This window comes from Sceloporus occidentalis, unplaced genomic scaffold, assembly GCF_023333645.1.
Source record: "Sceloporus occidentalis isolate IW3139 unplaced genomic scaffold, rSceOcc1.0.p SCAF_63, whole genome shotgun sequence".
NCBI classification, from domain to species: Eukaryota; Metazoa; Chordata; class Lepidosauria; order Squamata; family Phrynosomatidae; genus Sceloporus; species Sceloporus occidentalis.
In genome coordinates this window covers 4,347,887-4,374,086 of record NW_028317043.1, presented here as the reverse complement: position 1 = coordinate 4,374,086, position 26,200 = coordinate 4,347,887, and the positions used below count along the sequence as shown (strand labels likewise).

Below are 26,200 nucleotides of genomic sequence, written 5' to 3'. Positions count from 1 at the left end.
ATCTGTCTTGTGGGATTTAAATATGAGAAGAAAGGGTTAATCAATAGATTGAAGACAAAAATCCCAAATAATACAAGATCTCTGGGATAAATAGATAGATAGATAGATAGATAGATAGATAGATAGATAGATAGATAATGATAGTAATGTGATCAGAGGAATATTATTTACATTACCTGAATTGTAATATTACACCTGTCTGGTAGTATCTTTTTTTTTTATAAATCATTAAAGTGGAAGTATGTAACATGTTTTCTTAATGTGTCATTGAACAAGTATATTAATTAAAACAAAGGTATTATTCTCATTTTGGACAATGAATGCTAGTAATTAGGAGGGATTTGAAGAAGTAGGTCACTAGTCAGGTTTGGGTGTGAATTGTTTCACCAAAAAAATTATATATTAGAGCATAATTTCCAATGAGAACACTTTCCTAGATTATTCCTATTCGTTACAGTAGAGCTAAATCTTGGAATGGAGTAAACGGTTACAAATCACAAGCTGAGAAAGTATTCAATTGCCCTTTTTTCACGAACCGGCGTGCAAGTTTGGAGAAGTCTTCTAGGATGTAGGTGTCCTAATGGATACGTTTCTTAACTGTGGCAGAAGTCTATCTTTGCTCTGCAGAATTTTGTCATCTCTCAATCATCTCATCAATTGTCTGATTAATGCCACAGAATTGCCTGCTTAAAGCAACCAGGTCCTGTTCTACCCAACATTCCGATCACGGAACCTTTTTATGGTAAAATGGAAAACATTGTCAATCAACCCCATTTGTGGTTTACTATTTCTTTGGCAATGGCGGTTTACTCTTTACTCTTTCATGCGTACTATATGAAACCCAATTTCACTTTAGTGATTTATGTATCCGGTACAAGTCCTCCATTGTCCAACAGGCGTTCCTTCTGTAAAATGAAGATTTAAAAGGCTCTGCGGATTTAAGCACACGGTGCCTTTGATGATAAACATGACTTTTTCTTTTGGAACTTCCTCCAGTATTCTTGCTAATCGGATTAGCTGTGATTGGATTATAGTTTCTAATGATAGGAGCTGTGAATGTCTGCTGGATGCAGGGACATGTGGGTTAATGAGGTCCCATTATTATTCATTAATATGACACCGTAGTTGAATAAGCTAAGAAAAGGTAAAGGTTCAGTTAAAAAGAAAAAAAGAATATCAAAATGCTATTGAAAGATATCAGGATACTATCTCGCTTTGTATGGGAAGGGCCTCAATACTGTGAAATTTAAGATGAGATATTGATTTGTTTAATTAATGCCATTAAAATGTATTATGTTAGATATGAATTCATATTTCTTTAGAAAATAAACTTTAACAAGAAATGTACAGGCTCCCGTAAAGCAGATTTCATTGTAGCGACTCTAATTTCTGATCAACTCCTAGCCAGAATCTATTAAAAATAATTATGTCTGCAGCCAAACCAAATTCTGAATTCATCTGATTTTTTGAAGTGGATTTTATGTGATAATGATTTCCTATTTTACTGTTCTGTACAATAAATCCACATTTGTAATGATGTTCCCACATTGACAATAAGCAATACGTGTATATGGGAGCACGTGTTTTACAATAAGTTGTATTTGTAATTATACCTAATTTGCTGAAATCAATATTTAGCACGCAAAGGCTGGCATGTTCAATTAATAAAGTGTTTACGATTGGAAGGTCCAATTGATGGGCAACTGGACTTTTGATGGATATATTTGGCAGGGACAACAGAAAATAACCATTTGGCCATTCTAGTCTGTCCTAATGGAATAACCCTTTGCTTATTGTTCTGGGGGAGCTTTATGCATTTCCCAAGCTTTTTTTTCCAGTTCCTTTAACATGTTCTGGGATTTGTAAAAATCATACTTTATGGGGAGAAAAACAAATATGGTGCATATTCTATATGTTCCATAACTCTTCAATATATGCTACCATCACACATCTATAACAAGAGTGCCCAATTTTGGGGCCCAAGGACCTCAACAGTAATTGATCCCAGATAAGTGCGATCCTCTCAATTCCCAAGATATGATGATGATGTATTATTTTTAGATTCTTGGGCAGATAATTAAGGAGGCATGAGCTACCCCATACAAGGGTGGAACCAACACATGCATGGCTTTTACTTGACCTTGGGATGGATTTGGAAAGATACAGCATATAAATAGTATGGAGTGCTCTGTCACGCATTGCTGTTACACACAAAGTATTTCAACTGTGTAGCTAGGTCTATATCTGATTAATCTTCAGTTGACCATGAGTTTGCCTCGGTTAAATATGACCTCTATTGTTCTAGAGGATTGGGAACCGAAAATTACTCTTCACACATAAAAGTGCTCATTTGAAATTATTTTCTTTAGGAAATGCCAAATATTAAATAGCTTACTTTAACCTGAACATAATAGGCTATTATTGTGCCCTCAAAGAATTTTAACAAGTAAAGTTCATTGGGGTTGGTCCTTCATAATACATAGTGAGTTATAGACATGAGTCTATCATAGATATAAGACAAGGCCAAGGGCCGAATAAGGTTTAAGGAGAAATTGACAAATTTGGACAAATGTTTCTACCATGAAATCCTATATTTCTAGATTCCTGCTTTCGTGAATATACTTATAAATGGCTTTGACAACCCAGGGTTTACAGCCTTGTTGTTTTTCACATCTCATGTCTGATTATTATAATGATAATCTTGAAAAAAAGATCTGGCACTTGTGACATTAGTATTTAAAACATAAGAATTTACTGGAAATTGGATCATTGATTCGGTTGATTATGTTTGTGCTTTAAAAGGAAAACATGTTAAACCCTTTTGTGTATAATTTGTACCACTCCTAATCAGAATAAAACTGTGGGTAGGCTTAGATATCTTCATTAATATACCTGCTAATTGGTATCCTCTTTTACTAACAAGTCTACAGTGTTTCTCAGCAGGGTGGATACATCTGATGAGACCCTGAAGCAAACTGTATGCTTGAACAGATAATGATGACATAAAATATGCTTTTAAGGAAAAAAACACTATTAACTAAACAAATTAGACTCGTATCGGGGGTACCGACTGAGAAGAACAGCATTCATTAAGAGTTGTATTCTTGAGCCAGAAGACACTAGTCAATAATTGTTGAGAGGATGCAGACCCAAACTGGCCATTGGACTAACTGGGAAAAATCACAGTGCCTATGTGTATCCAATATATCCATTGTACTGCGCTACAGAATATAATGCCGGTCTATAAAAAAAGGAAATACAATAATATATTTATATAGCAATATATCCGCTTACTTATTTTTAAAGTCAGTACAGGGTGTATTATCAGGTCCCATTGTTTATAATTTTGGGCCAGATCTGTTGTGACATCCATGTCCTTCAGCGTGTAGTAGAAAACCTCTGTTTTCACAAAACACGATTCATGGTGGCTGCAGAAATTCACTGTGACTGTGATTCACCGGTGACTCCACTCAGCTGCTTCCTTCCAATGCCCAGAACAGATGTCTAATATTTACATAAAGGTTGTAAATAAATAGCGAGGCTCATCATGGGCCAGCAGAGAATTATATCAACTAAATAATCGTTTAAAAAGGAAATTTACATTGCATAAGCTGCTTTTGTGTTTAATGTACATAAGTGTCTTTGTGTGCATATGTTCAAAAATGTGTTTATGAATTGTGCATGCATTCAGCCCTGAAAATATGGAAAACCAGAAAAATCAGTAGCTATTAAAAAATGTAGTAGCCCCAAATATTGCACCCAGCGCTTAACTTTTTGTTATTTCTTTTATTGACTTCAACGATGCGTGTTTGATGGGCTCATGCAGCACTTAATAAACCACTATATTGTAACAGTTACCACAATTTTTCTCTTTGATGAGTGTGCCTTTCTCTGCAGCCCATGGAATGAGAAGTTATATAGTAAATGACCTTGGAACAGGTTATATAAAGCCATTGTATCTCTCTAAACACGTCCTCTGCAGTATTAATAAACCAAATAGAATCTGTAACATTACTGCTCTCTCTATTATGGAAAAAAATACTATATTTTCTTTTTTGGTCATGTCCCATGATACAGGCTTCCATGCCAATGATATGGTCTAGGTGCTGATGGCTTCAGAGTCATAGAGATATGACAGCTAGCTTTTCCTGCCGTGTCCACTCCATCGTCGGTCTCGTTTTAGATTCGGGATAGCCATTTGCCTATAATAATAAAACAAAACACAGCTGGTCTTTTATCTCAGTGCCCTGAGATACCGGGGTTCCTATCTCCATAGATGACCATCACTCGTTTCCTAAAGTCGTTTTCTTCCTACGTTTTACTCTGTATACAGAACACTCCGCTTTGGTTTGTGGCTCCAGTAACAGTTAATCTTATGCATGCTGGTTCGTATTTAATGGGCAATTTAAGTACTTATGTTCTGCCACAAGTGATTGGATTCCTGCACACAGCCAAGTGTAGTAAAGAAGCAGTCTGTTGCCGTCTCCTGTGGATTGTACAAAGTGGCCATGTGTATACTGTTCACAGCTAGAAAATAAATACACGGTTCCTTCTGCTTCACTGATAATAATGTTTAAGTCCTTAGATTGCCAAAGGGGAGCGAAACATATTTTCCGAAAATTAAACTAGACACAAAGTGACATCTGCGTGTAGCAGAATTTTAAATGAAACAAGGCTGTATTTAGAAATTAACATGATTATGCACAGTCCTTGTATATGGATTTCCTAATAATATTTAGGTGGTGCAGACTAAATGTAAGTAGGCTTAGGGTACTTATCTACTATTATCTCAATTGACCATGATAAACTTGAAAACTCATTTCCAAAATGCCAGTTAACCCTTTAAGGACTAAGGATTTATTTTATAATTTAAGGACTAAAGGGTTTTTACCACTTTTCCTATCTTCCCCTCTCTCATTTAGTTTAACAACAATAATTATATATTGTAGGGTTTTTTTAGGAATGTTATGTATATATATATATATATATATATATATATATACATATATATATATAATATATATATATATATATATATGAAGACATTTTTACAGTTTTTACCTAAACAGTTATACTTAGCCAGTGCAAATGAAGATATTAAAGTATTTGCCCTGATTTCAGAAATTTTGTTATTTTTATGATTTTTTTTTACCCTCAATCTATAGATTTGTTCTAAGATAAGTGCCTCTCCCCCTCCCAAGTATAAAACCCCAAAAATTAGCCCTTTTGCAGCGTGCTCCTAGTGGCTCCTGTAGGTCTGTCAGGGTCCCCAGGCAGCAAGCAGCGGTTCTGCTGCAGATTGTGGCTAAAAGTAGCTGTGATCAGTGACAGTACCAGAGGACATATTATTATGCCCCCGGCCTTAAAGGTTGGTTTGGCAGGGACATTATATTACATCTTCGTCCTTACGAGGTTAATCCCCAAACCTGATGAAACACACAAAGTATTGGAGGTGCCTATTAATATTCTTGCTCTGGACCAGTTTGTAAGACAAGTTGCAAGCCTGAAGAGTATCGTCAGTGCCATCCTTTATTTCTAGTGTTACTTTAGTTCTGAAAATGTATGTTGAGTAAAGAACCCATGAACACCAGAATTCCCAAAAAAAAAACCATTTGTCATTATGCTTATCTGCAGCTCATCAGTAGTTTCCCTTTGTAATTATTAAAAAACGTCAAGAAGTTACATTTTAGCCCAATTTCCTACGGTCAGCGTCAAGATATGAAAAAGAGTGACATGGAAAGTACACTTCAGAAGATCCACCAAGTAGACTTTAGAAGAGGGACTTAGTATATATTATTTGGTTCCAAATATAACTGGATCATCACTCACTACAATCCAATTATGATGGGGATGCATCCAGAGGCATGGTATTTTACAATTAATTTCATTTTATTTAATAAGGCTGTGGAAGAGGAAATTTACCAGTAGAAACCACTCTACCAGTAGAAACTTTTATCTCTGTAAAAAATATAGAATGTCTGTTCCCTCTCTGAGACACATGGGGTATGGCTGAGATTTTCCAAGAATTTACCCAATAAGTTTGCATCCTTTATAAAGTTTTTTCCTTTCCTCAAAATGAATCATATGCAAATGAGTTCAAGCCTTTCGATACACAAAACTCTAAGTCTATTTTGTCTACTTGTATTTTGTCAGTATTGTATTCTGTGCATAATTCACTGTAATATTAGTTTTGATCTTTTGTTTGATCTTTTTTCTCAAGCAAAGGCAACTTATCCCCTTTTGGCAAGTTATGTTGGTTAAAAGTAGAATATGTGACTGCTCAGGATATGTATGTAAGATTGAAGTAAGATCTATCATTGATTGCTATGATGCCATCTACCAGTTCCAGGACCAATAGTGTTACATTTACCTTTATATAATACGTTGGTCTTTATTCTCCTCTTCATGAGCAAACTTGCCAAGGTTGGCCTTCCACGATGCGAGTCAATGTTTGTTGACTGTTTGATGAAATACCCTCCAAAGGTCTGGAAGAAAAGTGGACCCTGGACAAATTTAATGGAAAACAACTTAATTAAATAATTTCTCTTGACTTGCTCCCACACCTATAAGTATAATTTCTTCCCCTATTTATTGTGACGTTCAGGCTTATTTTACTATATACGTATGAAAAAATAGCAACATATTCCTAAATTCCATACAATGGCAATAACAATTTCCTGATGTTAAAATTTCTTTTCTATGCATGTTAATCTGGATAATGGCACCACTTGCAATCTTCTGACAAAGGAGACCCATCACATATCATTACTGGACGGAATGTCCCTGGCTGGAGTCCCAAATGGCCTTTGCACAGATCTGACATCTGGACCTTGGACAGTTTCTGGAGAGGTCTCATAGGACACCATATATTGGGCTATACCTCTCCTCTATGAAACATAATAATAAGGGGCAACTTTTATTTCCTGTAATCTACCCGAGTTAAGTTCAGATTCAAGTAGAATGTTCTTGCTGTCACATGACCATAATGATCCTTTAATTTAGCTATGGCGCAATCATTTGTATATTTTTTCACAAAGCAACCTTGCCCCGCACCAGAGTTGAAAAGGACAATGAATTATGGAAATGTTTTAAATATGTCAAGAAGAAGTTCCAAGCTGTGTGGTCCTGAGCCTATATTTAGTATTGGATCCTCTGTACAAAATGTTACTTCACTTGCTGTTTATTTAAAAGATGTCTGGGATGTGAAAACCACAGATACATATTGAAAAATAAGCTTTCTTTTGTAGTGTCTGGGTTTCAACTGCAAGCAGCTTCAACAGGTCATGCTGTCTGCACATTAATAAAATTAACAGTCACTAACATATTTCATGGAAAGTAACCATATTCCAATTTTCCATGTTTAGTTTATTATTATTATTTTTATTTAAAAATATGTATTTTGCAGCATTTCTGTCTGTCTGTCTGTCTTGTTGATCGCATTCCTCATCCTGGAACCTCTGGTTTTAAAGAATCTATAGAGTGAACAATACTGAACGTTCTAGTTTAAAAAGCATAATTTAGAATTGTCCCAGCACAAAGTAGAATGTTTCAATTAATCCAAAATTCATGCATTTATTTCATAAGACAATTTGATTTTAAGACTGCCATTATTATATTTTATTTTTAAACTATATACATATATATATATATATATATATACATTTTATAATGCGTTATGCAGTTGTCAATAAGAATGATGTCTTAGTAATTCTTACATTAGAGATTTACAGTATTTGAAAAAATAGATGTTTAAGTATTTTAGTTATTGGCTTCTAAACCATGGAAAAACAGCATTATATTTAAGTCTATTCAAAGTACAAACTTTTTGCTATGGTGCTGAGCTGTGTCAGGATGTGGAGACCACTAGGTCAGTGGAAATGTAATATTTTTTTGGTACATCACAACATTTTATTCAACCCACACAAAACGTGTGCAATCGAGAACAACGTCAGCCGAAACTAGAAAACTGCATGTAAAATTAATGTTGCTGTATGGAGATCCAAACAGTGTGTATGATTATGGTGAATAAATGATACTGTGGGACCTAGTGGTAGTAGAAAAGAGTAGCTCAGAAAAGGTTAAGGGTGCTACACCAAATAGATAAAGAGACATATTGGTGGACAAATCATAGCACCGACATTATGTGGCAGTAAAGTATAAAGAACCCGGTGGAATAAGTGATAAGTTCTAGAAAGGCATCACTGGATGTATTTTGGGCAGAGGCAAGAAGGTCATATTGAAGTGACATATTAGTGGGATAGAATTTGCAAAATTGATGGGAACCTCATCTAGGTACTGGAAGAAACAGATGGAGAACAATAAATTACATACAGTAACCTCTTGTCAATACTACTGTTTGAAGACATGAACTGTTAAGATAGAAATGTTTGTTAACACATACAGTATCAGTACATCATTCCACACTGCTTGTGTTTTCACTGCTTGCATATCGGTGGCAGAGATAGATTGTTTTTCCATCATACCATCATATTTATCGCAATGGCCAGCCATGATCGCTGACTAAATTGTGCATTTCAAGTCAAGTTGGAATATAAATAAATAATGTGAACCGTATGTAATGAGCAGGCGTCGTTTACTGACAATCTGCAGTGATCACGTTAGAATAAATAATGTCTGGATAAAACCACTTGCCCTTCAGATTACCCTTTAAATGAAATATGTAAACACATGATATAAGTGTAGAATACATTTATTTTTCTGATATGTATTAGAAATATAACGTTTTTTAGTTGTTACTTAGTTGTATTTTTTATGTTACAAAAGTATTAGGAAAGATTTTTTTAATGCTGTATTTAGTTACAAAAGCTGTTTTTATAAATATAGCAGATTGAAAAGTGGAACAGTAATTGGTTTATCTCCAGTCTCAGGGAAAGAATTACATTGAGACAAACTACCATTAATTAATAAAAAAATATATAAGCTCATTGTAGAAGGGGCATAAGCTAGGTACAAAATTAATATAACATAGTAACATAGTAATGTAGGTTGGAAAGGGACACAAGTCTACCAAGTTCAAGCTTGATGTTGATTGATAAGAAGGCAAAAAAGTTAACGCTATTGAGCCCACAAAAAGGGGAGAAATTCCTTCTTGACTCTAAAAGGGCTTTTGATTTCTCACCGTATCAACAAGCTATAACAAATCCTATCCTTACGGCCAATTAAATCATCTAAAAGCCAGATCGGGGAGCAAACTGGATTCTGTTTCACCAACGGTTTCTATCCTAAACGCCCTCCCATCCCGAACGCATTTATCCCCTGGAGCAAGTAATGTTTACAGCTGGCTTCGTGCTGAATGATATTCAACTTCCCCCCGAAAATGTTTGTACAAGGCAAGCTGTTTAAAAGCTGAACAATTATGAATAATGAAGTTTTTGTTTGTTTGGCGCTTCTTCTCTTTGTTATATTAATTGGATGCACCGCGAGGCACATTGTATAATTTATAAAGTGTTAAACTAACATTAAAGAGATGAGGCTTTCAAAAGATATGCAGCTCAGATGGATCAGGCATTCAAAGCATGATTAACTAATGGAAATGCGTCAGAAAATTGAATATTATAATACATTATGGCCCTGTGTGCTAGCCAGTTAAACGTACCTGTCAAAATTAAAGGTATTTTTCTGCATTTGGATTTTAATATTAACTTTTTGTCTCTCATAACAAACATCCAAAAAAAAACAACCACCCAGAAAAACATTAAGACTTTAATGATACAGTATGAAAAAGATTAAACGAATGGAATCTGTGATTACATTAAAAATAATATCTTACAGGTCCAGTTGTGGAATAGAAGAAAATGGCCATGGACAATGTACATATTTACCATTATCATTAATTATAATGATAATAATTACCATCAGTAGGGCGTTCATCATAGAAGACCTTATTTAAAGGCCTAAAAATATACGTCCAACACAAATTTATAGTAGTCTGACTTTGGACTTGATGTCATTTGGTGATGTGTAAACCTTGTACAGTCAAGGTGTCACTCTTGTGGGCTTAATGAGTAGCCCTTTAAGAGGTTACAAAATTTAAACCGAAGTGTCCAAGTACATTTACAGAAATACATTTCAAGGGCAGTAAAACAGATCCAATCTGATGAGTAAAGCCCATGGGGTTGATCTGGGTGGAACCAGTGCATTACTTTAGTAGGGGCACTCACACATCCACACCCTCACACTAACACACATACTAACTCAACCAGACACTAACCCACGCATACACAAACATTTAACACTAACACATACATCCAGACACTTACACTAACACAACTAGACAAAACATGCTCGTGATCTCTCATCTGTAACAGTGTAATCTACAAACTACCCAATGACTCTTGTATCGCTGTTATTGTGTTATGTGTTATTTGTGGCCTGTGCAGTTTTAATGTATTGTTATAGTTTGATTTTACCAAAATAAACCTTTTCCCCATCCAATAATAGCAGCACACATTTTTTTTCAGTAATTTTTTTATTTTTGCATGAATTTGGACACGTGAGAAACCTAGGAAACCACCAGGTCTCTGGGTATGGTTCAACTTCCCTGGGTCTCCGGGTCCGTTTCTTCTTCCTTTGGGCAGGGGATTGGTGTATGGCCACCCCTCCTCCCACATTCATCCATGTCCCTATACACAGCCTTCGGGTGACCTTCGCATGTTCCCAGGTATCAACAGTCTCTACATGACTTTCAGGAAATCTCCCCATATTACCTATACATTATTCAGGGCCAGCTCAGACCTTCTTGCATGAAAAGTCCGCTGGGGTTTACCCTTAATAAAGGGAGTTGTTCTTAATCCTATAGTTCAGTAAAAAAAAAAAAATAATAGTAAAGTTAATAATAAAATAAATATATTATAAATATATTACTTATATATTAAGAAATACCTTGACATAAAACTTGAAAGAGCAACACCATATAAACATTACTTTTCATATAATGAAATGCTTTTTAATATTGTTTTTTTGGGGGGAGGGGGCACCTCTTATAACTTAATGATAAAAGTTCAACGTTCATAAAACACAGGGGCTGCAGTTTCAGGCATACTTTGTTAAAGGCACGCAGCCTTGCAATGTATCTCCTGATTTTAAATTGAAAGCAAGCAAGAAAGGAATTAACGTGGCCTTATGCAACGCGGGGAAAGCTGTTGACGTGAGAGTAAATTCACTTTCACATACCTTGCAGCTGTTAAAAAGTGTAGAGTTTTAACTGACAAGGGATAGCATGTTGAGAAAGACACGATCCCCTGCAGTGATATGGATGATTTAAATATCTCTGCGAAAAGAGGAACAACCAGGAGAAGAGTGATGTCTAGGAGGACAGCTCTTACGAAAAGTTTATTGAGGCGCTGAAGCTTTTCACCAACGTACTACTTAATTAACTGACTAATGGGAACTGTAAAGGAATAGACGGTCTGCCGGAATACAGAGCACAGATAGCCTAAGAGAAGAAGAGGTTACGCAGGCACTAGGTAAGAGACATTTAACTTAAGAGAAGAAGAGGTAAAGCAGGCACTAGGTAAGAGACATTTAACTTAAGAGAAGAAGAGGTAACGCAGGCACTAGGTAAGAGACATTTAACTTAACAGAAGAAGAGGTAACGCAGGCACTAGGTAAGAGACATTTAACTTAACAGAAGAAGAGGTAACGCAGGCACTAGGTAAGAGACAATTGAATTTGGATCAAAGAGTTGCAGTTAATAGTAACTGTAGATTTTGTTTAGATTCATTTCAGGCCAAGTTGTGATTTGTCTTCATATACCGTAAATAAGAGTTCATTCTTTTGAAAAAGGAAATAGACCTCCAGAAATGTTGAACTATAACTCCCTCAATTCTCAGGCATTGGCTTAGAGAAAAATGTCTCCAAGTGCTGTCATATTATACTACATTAAACAATTGCTATAGGGGACAATATAATAGAATACAAAATGTGTCTAACACAAAGAGAGGTAGCAGGAACATCCTTGTGTTTTCTGTTTTCTAAAGGTTACAAATGTGTGTATAATATCACATCATGTTTCATCTAAATAACTTATAAAGCCCCAGCTACAAAACGCTGCCGTGTCCCGCTCAATTCTTGCATCCTATAGACATTTATTCTCAATATTTTGCTATAGATAAATGACACTGTTTGGGTTATATCTTTAAGATTTCTTGTCCTTGATCAGATACAGACATTAAACCTACTCTGGGCGAGCAAATGGTTTCTAAAATACAGGATCTCTCTGCCTTAATGCAAAAGTGCACTCATATTTTACGCAAACCTGTCTGTTTTAATGACTGCTATTTCTGCTGTGGTAGTTAAATGTAAATGTACCTATTTAAAGGATTATTCTTTATATGCGGAAAATGCATTTTACAATTGACAATTTTTGGAATTTTTTTCTTAGACGTTGTGACTTTTTTAAATTACTTTTTACTTTTTTGCATTTTGTCCACTCCAGTGCAGATATCTGGAAACTTTGCTCATCAGTTTACCCTAGCAATCTTCCAAATATTAGCTCTTTAATAGCCTATCACTAAGAATAAGCTCTAGTGGCTAGTAGTGGCAACCAAAAGGTTCTAATAACATTCCTCATGTCAAGGAGATGTTAGGTAACCTGTATTCAGGCAGCACTTCAGCTGTCGTGTAGCAAGTATGATGCTCAGATATCAGAACAGAAGATGAAGTCCCAGACTGTGGGACGCCAGTAATCTGCTCATCTTGAAACGCTAAGATTTGGGATTTCCCAGGTACACACAGCAGTCATTTATGCAAATGTTATGCATATTTCAAGGTTACATAGACATAGACAGAGCCTTATATCTGATTGAAGATGTCCAAGACATAATAGACAGAATGAACAGAATGTAAAGAATGTAAATAATACATTGAATTGGGTTGTATTGGCACAATAGGCTGCTCACAATATGAAGAATCCTGAAAATGTGCAGTAACGATCAAGGCTTAAATAAATACATGTTGTCTTGTGTAAGGAAGTGAATCATAATATAAGATTCGCTTTTTCTGGAGCCACAATATTGAGTCTTGTGTTTTCCCACAGTTAAAAAGAGGTTTAACTGGCATGCATGTACATGTATTTATTAACATTCCTTGCACTACTATATATATATATATATATATATATATATATGATACAATAAAGATTTCAATCTTATTTTGGAAGTTTCATATTTCGAAAGGCAAACCTGGAGCCATTGTGGTCACCATGATAATCAATAGGTAGTTACCATTTGTATTTTTTGGTGATTGTGGCAGATTAGCAGATATGGTCAAAAGGGTCAATAAGAAGTGCAGAGTTAAACAATTGCTAATATTCGCACGTTTTCCGGAACACTCTTGGGAACTGTCTGTTCCCAAATGCGACATGGGTTGCTCGGTGGTCTTTGCTTGCACCGTGAATGCTAAAAAATGAGATGTGGTGATGTCACAACTCTGCCCGCAAAAAGTTGAATGAGCTATTTTTATGCAAATTAAAAATGAACAAAAATTATGCATTCTCACCAAACACCATCAATTCAAAACCTATATTACATAGGAGTAGCGATGTTAACTTCTTAGACTCAGGTTTTCTGGTAGCCAATGTAAGGGAGGGAGAAGAACATAATTAATCTGATCTGTCACCTTTTGCCATATACCATATATAGCTTTTAGACTTGTGTATTTGGATTCGTACAAATTTTAATGTTAACAAAATATGCCAATTTTGTTAACTTGTAAAAATGTCTGAAAATGAGCCATGACTCTCTCACTTTCTCTAATGCTTTCTCTCAATGTCTCCCTACCTTCTCTTCCAACTGCTTCCATGTCTATGTCTCCTTTTATGCCACTCCACTACTTATCTTGCCTCTTCTTGTTCTTCTGTGTTCATTCTTGGTCCGCTTTTCTCCGCTATCTGCTATGTTAACATGGCCTCCTGGAGTGATTCTTCAACAGGAGACACTTTGTTGTTAATCATTGACTCTAGCGAGACGCCGGTGTACTGACGGAGGCAGATCACCTTGACAGTCATGCACATGGCTATTAAATACGAATTGTTCAGGTTTGTCCAGTTCGTTTTGGAAAACCGTTTAATATTAAACACACACCTTTTGGATTATTTGGTCTGTGAAGGAAGATATTGGGGGCTTGATTATGTGACCCGACTAAATTATTATTATTAGTTGCAAAGTATATGTATTTGATTCCTACCTTAATGTAAATGATCAGAGCAGGCGGCTCAGTTTCCTATTCTCAGGATTTACATGGTTATCCCTCCCCATTAGGATAGTCTCCACTTTGTTGTATGTCTTTTTAACAAACACACAAGTGAAATCCTACAGATGACAGCCTTAATAATTTGACATTTATTATTTTACATGAATTGATTAATGCTAATAGCTCTGTTTGATGTCATGATGTCATAAACCTATGTCACAGGTCCCCCCCCCCAAATGATAAATATAAATTACAACTTCCTTGTGAACCTGGAGCTTGCTTCTGATTTATTCCTTGCATTAAAATTAGTATATATGTACAGGAAATTAGACAAAACCAAGAATTGTTTCTTTTGAGTGCGAAATGAAAGCTTTGCCTGCCTAGGAGTCTAATCCTGGAAGATTTTGTTCTTGTTTTGCAGTAAAGATTTTCCTACTAAGCTATCACAATAGAACCCTGTTAATACCAGAACAGAGCAGACAATATAAATAAGGTTATCAGAGCTAATACAGAAACACCTCTCGGAAGGAAATCTCACTACCCTGGAGTTTGGATTAACAGAGCAGCAGAAACTGCATTAGTGTACACAAAGCAAAAAGATCGCTCCTCGTAAAACTTATCAAAAAGTCTTAAGGGTTCAATCCTTCTTAGGAACATATATTTGTTTTACAATGAAATGGAAGCATAGAGGTTTATTATAGCTTATTTTTCTTCTTTTCTTTTATGTAAAATGAAAGAAAAACTTATTGTGTTACAGTAGAAGCCTAGAAGGTGTATGGTTTCATAAAGGAATATTCGGTTTTATGTTTTGGAACTGTCCCCATCTCTTGTTTTGAAGAAGCTGGATATCCTCTTCCAGACTAAGCACTTCATGTCTCTCTGGTGTCTTATAATTTTAGTTTGTTAAATGGTTTCATACAGTCCCAGACTGGCCATCTGGAACATCAGTGAAATGGCCGGTGGGCTGCTGGCTGACAGCGCCCAATACTCGCCCGTTCTGCCGATCCAGTGCCAGATCGGGTGCTGCAGCGTGCATCTAGGGACTGGATATGCTTGGCTGCACGCTAGAAGAGCATAAAATCGTAATGTGCGGCTGTGCATATCCAGCCATCTGCCGTACTTGCATCATGAGAAGGTTAATGTGCATGTCTGGAAACATGTGGGCTCTGACTACCTGGAGCCTACCCTTGTGTAATACGGCCAGGACTGCCCACTGATGTCGATGGACGGTCCCACTGATGTTGGGGACATTCCTGCTGATGTCATTGGGCGTTCCTGCTGGCATCATGGGAAACACCCCTTTTAAAGGGGATATGGGCTGAGAGTGGGGTGCCTCAGGACCCCAAAGCATTCTGGGTTTGACCCGGAGAACCTGAGAAGCAGCGCTTTTCCCGTCATTCGAAGTCCGGCTCTGGTTTCATATAACACACATATATATATATATTAATATATTAATATTAAAAAAATAATAATAATTTTGGGGCAAAATGGTTATCCAGATTGGTCCAAATTAGCAGATTCCTCCCTCAAAATGCTGTTTTTTCCATTATATATACTGTAATTATGTGCCAGGTATAATATTCTGGTTGTGTTTTTTAGGACTGAAGGGCATAATGTAGGTAACTTATGGCTTCCCCTAGATTTTAAGGGAGACCCATGTCTCTTTGTCCGTTAGGGGTCACAAATATACTCACACTAATAACTAATAACACACTAATAACTCCTGTAATTATTATTAGCCATATGTTGGTATATAATAGCATTTCTTTCTATCAGTAACATACTGTAAGTTCACATACTGCGTGGCATTCAGAGCAATGTGCCATCCTGCAGTGTTAAGCTTATTGGACCATTTATTTTATTGACATATTGGGGTACCTTTTGTTAGCAGACTAATATAATCTTTTCTTACAATCTTTATTAGTGTTTTTTAATGCAAAAACATTATTTTGGGTAATGATGATCAGTCACAGTTATTGTGACTTTCTGTTTCTTGCTATGTTTAAAGGGCCAATTAAGGCTCCAGAGATTTCAGAGACTTCCTAAAGAATGTGAAATATACCATAATAGCGCTTTAAACCCCAAAATGGCTGACAAACTGATTGCTGTCATTTATGCACCCCCAACAAACAACATCAACTCAAAACCCATCTTACATGAGAGCAGCCATGTTAACTTCCTAGAGTCAGGGTTTTCTGGCGTCTATGTAATGGAGGGAGAGGACTATCAAACAAGAACATAATTCATATCACACTCTCACTCACTCTAATGCTTCACTATGTGCATAATTTTTGACCCCTTAATAAAAAAGCCAAATGCCTTACTTTGCTTTGTATTGTGAATAATATTCTAATATGCAGGTGTTTCTAAAAACACATGTTTCCATGTATAATGAAATCCAAAAATCTCTTGATGATAAGATGAGTTGCAATGTAAGGATTTTGGATTTCAAAGATGCCAACTACCGGTTTGATGGGTTCAAGAAGATAAAAAAAAAAGAATAATAGAAGAAAAACCCTATCCTTTAGAGATTTTTATATTTCCTGCCATTTCATTGTATTCCACGACAGTGCAGGTTAATGCCTCTGCCCTCTGGAATATTCCTACATCATACGTTATAACAATAATTCGAATCCACACCGACATTCGTCTTAGTTCCTGCCATATATATATATATAGGCCAATTGTGATGAGGATAATGACAGGGATAAAACCTGGACAAATCTCTTTATTTTCCTTCTGTAAAATTGCTTCTTTGTGTCCTTTTTGTCTTCTGTCCTCCATCCACAGGCTGTTCAGTGCATGCTGTCCTCTCTTCATGCAGAACTTGACATTCAAAGGTACTTGATGAAAATTGAATCCCGTCAGAGAGTTAGTACCTTCTTTTTTTTTTTTCTTTTTGCACTTTTTCCGAAAAGGCCTGAGATTTCCCCATTAACAGTGTGCAGTTGGACATGTCAATGTGTTTGCTAAACTAGACATTCGCATGGGTTCCAAAAATGATGGCGTTAGGTAGATTGGTTTGGAGTGTTTTGCCTTTGTGTCATGGCATGTACTGGGCTTCCTAGTGGCCATGTTAACTATTCTCTGGTTTCTTTTGTGAATATTATGCTATTAACGTCCAAAGACCCCCATTCCCAAGGCAATACTTTCCTCTTTTATAGTTGGAATGTTGGACACTTTGAATACATTGGTCTGCATGTTGTGTTGAAATGTTTTTTTTTTTCACAACTTTGGTATTAGCCGTCTGTGCTATGGGTATTTTGGGCACTCGTATAACCTTCCTGTTTGCTCACGATAAAAAAGAAAACCTTTCAAGTCCTTAAAAGATAAACAGTGAGCATTGAAGCAGGAGGAAGAGGCCAAAGATGCTTGGAGATACTACATTCTAAGAATATAAACAAGGAACGAAACTGGTAAACGTGAAAACGGATGACCCGTAAAAAATTTAAGCAGCTTTGTATCAATATATTATATAATATTTTTAGGTGACAGGTCACGTACAAAAGCCTGTAGGATACAGATACTATAATTATTGACAATTAAATACAAAGTCTCTTCCTATAACGAATATACATTATACCTCCTATAATTTGCATACCTTATTTCTACGAGGGGATCTACTACATCTTTCTACTACTTGAAGACACATAAGCCATGTCCAGACATGGTGCATTATGGTGTCCACCAACAGATAACCCCGATCTCCTTCTCACAGAGTCGAGGGTTTGACTAAACCCAAGTTTGGGAGGCATGAAGTTCCTTTGGTGGAAAATCAGCCCCAGGGTTCCATAGATTATAATTATAATATAGGATTGACGAAGCAGGAAGACCACCCAGCAGCAAGAAACCAAATCATTGCATGTGATCCTTTGTTCTGGGCAGAGAAAATGGACTGCTTTGGGATTGTTTGCATTAGTAACATGCATGTCATGACATCATGTAATACCTCATTGTTGCTACTGAATCTAAGGCTGCTTTTTAACACAGGACCTACTGGTGGCGTTAGACTTCAGCTTGCTGTTCTTTGTCATTCCCAGAAACACTAACCATTCACTATAATGACTTCGGCATGCTGTGCCCAGACCCTGACTGGCCATCTGTCATAGCGGGCCTGTATGCTGCTCCAGTGGCCATTTAGTCCTGCAGTGTGCGGATGTGGGGTGGATACACACGGCTGCAAACTGCAAACACTCTCCAGAAGTCAATCGAGTCCTGCAGTCTGTGACTTTTGGCTGTATACCAGTGGCCACACATATGTCATTTGGTGGCCAATAGCCTTTAAGTGCCAGGGGCGCTTAATCATCCCCACTAGAGCCCTGACTGGGTCTACTGTGCATGTGCATGCCAATGCTTTCTACTTTATTGACAATGTTCTGGATTGAGTTACTAATAAAATATATCATGATGATGGGTGTACCTTACTTTGCAGTCTCCTATGATCCCTTTTTGGTGGTCTGTAAGTTAGTAACAGTTTTCTTGTTTTGCAGACGAACTGTTTTTCCCCAAAACAAAATTACCGTATTGGCTCGGATATAGGCCGTCCCCGTATATGGGCCGCACCATGTGCCGGCACCGGAAGTTGTATACGCGTATTGCGTAGATGTCCCCCGCCGGCCCCGCAAGACACGGAGTCTGCTCTGGTAAGTCTTGGGGGCAGAGGTAAAACGCATCGTGCGGACGGTCACCAGCTGCGGCAATGCGGGTAAACAACCTCCGCAGCCGGTGACCGTCCGCACGATGCGCTTAGACAACCTCCTGTGCCGGCACCCCCCCGTGGAAAGTGCTGGCAGGGGAGGCTGTCTGAGCGTATCAGAGAGTAGGATGCAGGTCCCCTGCACCGCTGCGGGGTATCTGTATCCTAACCCCTCTGCCTGTCGGGCGCTAGACCCCGAATATAGGCCGCACGCCCACTTTAAAGACTTAGTGGGGGAAAAAAGTGGGGCCTATATTCGAGCCAATACGGTATAGTAATCAATGGAACATATACAGCATATGCGTCGTGAAGGAATTTTTAACACAATTTTAAACCATTCTACTATGTGCTGTGTTAGTCTAGCAGTCCAGATGACTAGTATCTACTTTCCACTCTTTATAAAAAGGAGTGAGCAGTACGTGTCATTATTATTTTCAGGATTGGTGAGCATTCATGAAATATTAAAATTTAATAAGCTAAAGTACCTAGGAAGACTGATAAAAAAACACACCAGTTAAAAGCTAGCAGGAAACCCACACGTTGTCTGCAATGAATATTTGCCAACTTGGTTCTTTGTTGTGGGCAGAGTGTGGGTTTTCTTACAAACTGGTAATTAATGTTAACCAACTATTTATAAAAGAGAATATTAACGCATATGTGACTTATTTTTATGTTCAGTCAATTGATGAACTCTCGTAGTTTTTCTCATAAAACCTACAAGGGTGATTGATAAGTGGAACAGTCTCACAGCAGAAGTGGTAGAGGCTTATATAGTAATAGAACATGCACGGGATAAGATTGAGTTTTTACAGCAGGAAAAACAGGCAGACCAGGTGGACCTAATGGTTCTTATCTGCCGGGAATATCTATGTTTCTATGTCTCTAATTAAATATATGCATTATAACTTTAGGTATATGTTTTTGGGTTGTGAAAGACAATCATGCACACCTCTCAGTTACGTTTTAAGTACATATAAAGTATTTTTGTGTTTTTAAACTTCGGTTTTTGATAAAATGAATGCAGCCAGCTACTGTCCTTTGTAAAGCAAATGCCGTAAACCGGCTTCACGGCGGGGTGCCAGATTATACCTAATAATTTAATAGCAGCATGTCTCTAACATGACCTCCAGATGGTCTGTTCCCGGCATTAGTTATTCATGTCATATAATTACAGTTTAATGGAAATGACAGGGGCTGACGCCTGTGTCTAATGAAAACTTAATAATAAATTAAGAAAGAGTGGAAGCTCATCCAATAAAACATAATTCTTTAAGATTATGACAGAGCTAACATTGTTGTTGTAACAAATGCATTTCAGAATGTTTCTTATGTGTTCATTTTAAGTTTGAGTTTTTTTTCAATTTATGGCCAGAAATAACTAATACCGTATTTGCTCGATTATAAGACGAGGTTTTTTTCAGAGCAAATGCTCTGAAAAATACCCCTCGTCTTCTAATCGGGGTCGTCTTCTAATCAGACCTCAAATAGAGGTCTGATTATGAGACTAAGATCCAGATCCCCCGCACCGCTGCAGGGGACCTGGATCCTCCTGTCCCCCCCCCACACACACACTTACCGGTGCTTCCTGCTGTATTGCCGGGGCAGCGGGTTGACGTCTACGCGATCCGCGTAGACAACGTCCGCTGCAGCCGGAAGGAGGTGTGGCTAGCAGCGGGGGTTGTCTGCGTCCGTCGCGCATACTTTTCCCGACTGTCAGAGATCAGAGCGGCACCGGTGCGTGGAACTCTGATCTCTGACAGCCGGGGAAGGTATCCGCGACGGACGCAGACAAACCCCCGCTGCCAACTCCACCTCCTTCCGGCTGCAGCGGAAGGAGACGTCAACCCGCTGCCCCGGCAATACAGCGGGAAATTGGAAGCACCGGTAAGTGTGTGTGTGCGTGTGTGTGTTAAATGGGGGCATAGGGCATTTCTGGAATGCCTTATACCCCTATATGCCACTCTGGCACTTAGGGGGTTAAAAGGCATATTATGGTGCAGAGTGGCATATAGGGAGGTATAAGGCATTTCAGGAGGCAGCGTGGCGTTAAGGGGGCATTAAATAGAGCACTCTGCCTCCTGAAATGCCTTATACCTCCCTATATGCCACTCTGCCCCATAATATGCCTTTTAACCCCCTAAATGCCAGAGTGGCATATAGGGGTATAAGGCATTTCTGGAGGCAGAGTGGCACATAGGGGGTCAAAAGGCATACCATGGGGCACAGTGGCATATAGAGGGTTAAAAGGCATATCATGGGCCACAGTGCCATATTGGTGTGGCAAGCCTGGGGGCAGATGTGCGTAACTGGGGGACAGGTTGGAAAATACAAGGAAATAAAAACAAAAAAAATATTTTTCTCAATCATAGCTTTTATTTAAAAAAATAGTTTACATGAATTAACAATTACTGGTAAAACTTTTTTCCTTTAGGGTCGTCTTATATTCAGGCTTTTTCTTTTTTCCCTAAGTTAATATTCAGATTTTGGGGGGTCATCTTATAATCAGGGTCGTCTTATAATCGAGCAAATACGGTAATTTACCGAGATAATGTCAGCCTCTTGTGCTCCATCATATAACGATGTTGCATGGCCATATTATCTGCATGTTAACCTCTCAGCTGCTCTGTAATAAGGTAGGTCTGACGTTTACTTGGTTATTTCGGATGCATGAGGTCATTTTGATTTTCTTTTAAAAATAATGATTAATATGATGATGATCTAGATAATGATAGGTGCCACCTACTGCTGGAGCTGCCGGGTTGTCTAAAAGGAGGGTTAGATGTATTTAGGTGCATCCATTCTTTAACGCATCGTTAGATCTTGTTGGAAGGTAACCTATCCGCTCGGGTAAAACCATATGCACTAATGCTAGATATAAAAACATGTAAATGGCTTTTAGAAAGCAAATGACAGGACAGTGGAGCCGCGCTCCTAGATGCATAGGGTTGGACAACATTGTTTCATTATTACCTGTAAATGTTCACTTGTTTTGTTTGTGTATTGGATTGGCTTGGACTGTCGTTTAAATTTGACAATAGCGATACTATGTCATCCTACCTCCTTATTGACGTCTCACTTTTTTTTTTTTATGTTTCAGACAAAAAGTCCAAAGCTGTCTCCAAGTCCCCAGCCAAGCCTGGGGGAACAGGCCGAGCATCTTTCAGAGGCATCTGCTGATTCCGGAGACGCAATGTTTGAAGGCGAATCGATGTTGCCTTTTGTTAGAGGCAGCCGTACGAGAGCTAGCCTTCCGGTCGTCAGGTCTACAAATCAAACGAAAGAGAGGTCATTGGGTAGGTTTCATATGCTTTAAATTCAACTTACTAAACTGTGCGTATGTTTTCCAAAGCCTTCTCAAAATAAAAATCCGAGGAGATCACGCAGGTGGCTGCTCAATGGTGAGCTTTTCAAGGTGTATTTAATCTTTTTTAATTCGCTATGTTATTACTTGCTTTAATTTTTTGCATTCTTACCATTGAGATGGATGGTTCCACAATAGAAATACAAATGTTTTAGAAGAACAATAACTCTGTTTTAAGGTCCACAACCGACCACATCATGCTGGCCTACAAATTCTAATTGTAGTTGCAATCCGATAACATGTAGATAACAGCTTATTATGATATGGAATGATAAGGCAGAGATGAGAGGTATACTAATTTTGACCATTACTTAGTCTTGTCGTATTCGTATTCCGTAGTCGTGTTACGGCCAGGGGCACAGACAGGTTCTGTACAGCAGTTTATAGATTTAATCAACTTTTTAGACTAAAGGCAAAAGGTATGCATGATTCATCGTTTCTATTGAAATGTTTAAATACAAGAAACATAAAGCACTTGCAATGTTGCCTCTAAAAATGTCAACAACATATTTTATACGATCAACATTTATCTGTCATAGCCACTATATACAGGATAATATATTTTTAGTTTTAGAAAACATATAGTTTTAAAGTTTAATATAAAAAAAAAAAAATCAGCCGGTACCTTTTAGATTCTTTTTACTGGCAGAACAAAGTTTCAATAGTTCACTGACGTCGAGTCATATAACAACGACACAGAATTAACCAGGTTTATAGACAATACAAATGCCCAAATTTGACCCGATTAAAGGTGTCAAAACATTAAGGGAGTGTCCTTTTATGTTGGGAAAGTAAACATCACATTTTTTTTATCTTGAAAGACTTTATAGTATTAAACCAACTCTTAACATCAGAAAAAATGGGAAGACTGGATGGGCCGAATGGTTCTTATGTTTTTTTTCTTTGTTCCAGTGGCAACAAATATTATTAGCCAATCATTGCCCTCCCTTTAAATCACATGCAATAGGACACATATAAGAATTCCCTAACAAAATATAAAATGGAATAAAGCACATTATTATTATCTTTATATAGCGCCGACATAATAAGCAGAGCTTCTTACAGTCCATATATTCTAAGGATAGAACCGACAGACTAGCGGAAACCAATGCATTATTTATAGAGGGCTCTGCTTGCAAGGATGCAATAATATTAATCTTCCAGGTAATCAGTTTGTATTAATGTCCCACTGGTTCTCAAAAAAGGAAATTTCAGCTGAAATATGTGGCTTCCTCGGGTTCTCACGCCTTGGACCGTTCATTAGGTGTAAGCGGACTGTGCCGGGTACTCACAGTCAAATAAAATGTTCTCTATCGCCTGCCAGGCAAAGCAAAGGTGGAATTTCCCTTCAAAAACACAATTTACCTAATCTTTTTCCTCCTTGGGGTTTACACGTTCTATTTTCCATACCTTGTGCAGGATTTAAAGGGACGTGACCAGGGGCGTAACTAGACGCCTCAGGGCCCGGGTGCGAGAATCTGTTAAGGGCCCCCCACCCCCTCACCCCCCCCAAAAAAACATGATTTTTACCCAACAATTTTTTTTCAACTAATTCAACAAATTCAATTTACATATTGAATCATAATCAAAGAAAAAGGGGCGCATGTACAAAGGGCATAATCCAGGGGTGTCCAAGTTTTTTCTGCAGTGGGCCACTTCATCAGAATTGTATACGTGCGAGGGCCGCACTCATTTTTCACTGTGACAAAAAATATGGCCTTTAATAAAATATGCAGATTAAAATAAAGTAAAATGACACAAAACCTTTACTCTTCCTCTCACTGATTTCTGGGCCTTGAAAGTTTTGCGACTACAAATTCAGGATTCCCTAGATTTATTCTAGGGATGAACTAAAATGAAAATTCTGGACCAAAACATTCAGGGTTCACTTAGCTAAAACCGAAAATGACCCCCACCTTTAAAAATACTAATAAAAACTCACATGTTTAATAAAAGTAGGTAACACACAATTGGACAAAATTAGCAATATGACTTGGCATGATAGGAGTGTGATTGCTGTTAGCCTAGGCAACCAGTAAATGCTGGTACCTAGGCATGATGGGACTGTGCTCGCTGTGATTGCTGTTAGCAATCACACTCCTATCATGCCAAGTCAGCCAGTACATGCTGGTACAGGGTGGCTGTAAGTGATGTGCAGACCCCATACTGCTGGCAGCATCACTACACAAGGGGGGCAGCTAGCTAGGTTTCAGCATGTACTGGCTGACTTGGCATGATAGGAGTGTGATTGCTAACAGTAGTCACAGTCCCATCATGCCTAGGTTCCAGCACTTACACATCCATCCAGTAAATGCTGGAACCTAGGCATGATGGGACTCTGATTGCTGTTAGCAATCACACTCCTATCATGCCAAGTCAGCCAATACACGCTGGTACAGGATGGCTGTAAGTGATGTGCAGACCCCATACTGCTGGCAGCATCAATACACAAGGGGGGCAGCTAGCCAGGTTTCAGCATGTACTGGCTGACTTGGCATGATAGGAGTCTGATTGCTAACAGCAATCACAGTCCCATCATGCCTAGGTTCCAGCACTTACACATCCATCCAGTAAATGCTGGAACCTAGGCATTATGGGACTGTGATTGCTGTTAGCAATCACACTCCTATCATGCCAAGTCAGCCAGTACATGCTGGTACAGGGTGGCTGTAAGTGCAGACCCCATACTGCTGGCATTATCACTACACAAGGGGGGCAGCTGGCCAGGTTTCAGCATGTACTGGCTGACTTGGCATGATAGGAGTGTGATTGCTAACAGCAATCACAGTCCCATCATGCCTAGGTTCCAGCACTTACACATCCATGCTATCACACACACACACACACACTCATTTATTCATATAATCATTAATTCACAGATTCATTCCCTCAATCACACACACTCATTCAAACACCCTCCCCACCCCCCTACCTGTACTGCAGCTCCCTCGATGCCGCTCACAGACTTCAGCAGGGGGCGCGGCCTCCCTCTGCCTTCTCTGCTAAAGCACAGAGGAAGTAGGAAGTCACGTGAACTCCGCTTCCTCCGTGCTGTCCAGAAGACCCTCCCACAAGTAAGTAGCAGGGCTTGAGGTGCGGCTCGTGTAAGATCGGTTGCCCTGGCTGCCGATCTTACGCGGGCCGCACCTCGAGGTCTCGCGGGCCGCATTTGGCCCGCGGACCGCATGTTGGATGCCCCTGCCTTATTTAAAAAAAAAAAAAAAAACGTAAAAAAATAAAAGATTTCGGGCGGCCCCTTGGCTTGGGCCCCCCTGCCGCCGGGGCCCGGTCGCAGTCGCGACCCCTGCGACCCCGGTAGATCCGCCACTGGCTCAAATATGTCTGGAAGACATCCCTTTCCAAAATTATTTCATGAATTCAGATTAAGTTAGTAAAGTCCAAGGCATGCAATATATTTTTATATATATATTTACATATACAATATCAGAAAAATGAATTGGTGTTTAAATCATACAGATGATGGCTACTAAATTGAACTTTGAAGTAACCCTCGCTCCACTGATGAATTCTAATTATTAAAAATACTCATATTTCTCAGCAGAATCAAACTGGGTTAATTTGCTGCGTTAGAATGAAGATACTGGTGGCCTCCATTTAGTGGGATTATTTTAGATGGTAACACGCTGTGTTCCTAGCCAGAGGTCTGCTTGCACCTCCCCCAACACATTAATAAGGTTTTGGTAGCAGTATAAACTGCTTTGTGTGCCCACTATGTAGGAGGGGAGAGTAGGTTCTCACCCTATTGAGAGTGTGCCTTGACGTGGCGGGTGAGCTTAATTATGCTTTGGCCAATTCATATAACCAAAACCTCTCATTTATATTATGTTTATATATTTGTTGCCAACTTTATTAGGGTAAGAAGCTCAGACAGTTTTTGTTTTTTGTAATATTTTTTTGTAAACAGGAAAAAT

The 26,200-nt window shown here is 38.2% G+C and overlaps 1 protein-coding gene across 1 annotated transcript in view; it reads left to right on the top strand.

Annotated features, from left to right (window-relative positions):
* The window catches only part of LOC149287213 (sickle tail protein homolog), a 128,257-nt gene that overhangs the window by 20,033 nt on the left and 82,024 nt on the right, over nt 1-26,200 (top strand). The window contains exons 2-3 of the mRNA XM_089493194.1: nt 17,002-17,082; nt 22,005-22,200. Coding sequence (XP_089349320.1) covers nt 17,002-17,082; nt 22,005-22,200 — 277 coding nt within the window. The remainder of the gene's footprint in view (nt 1-17,001; nt 17,083-22,004; nt 22,201-26,200) is intronic.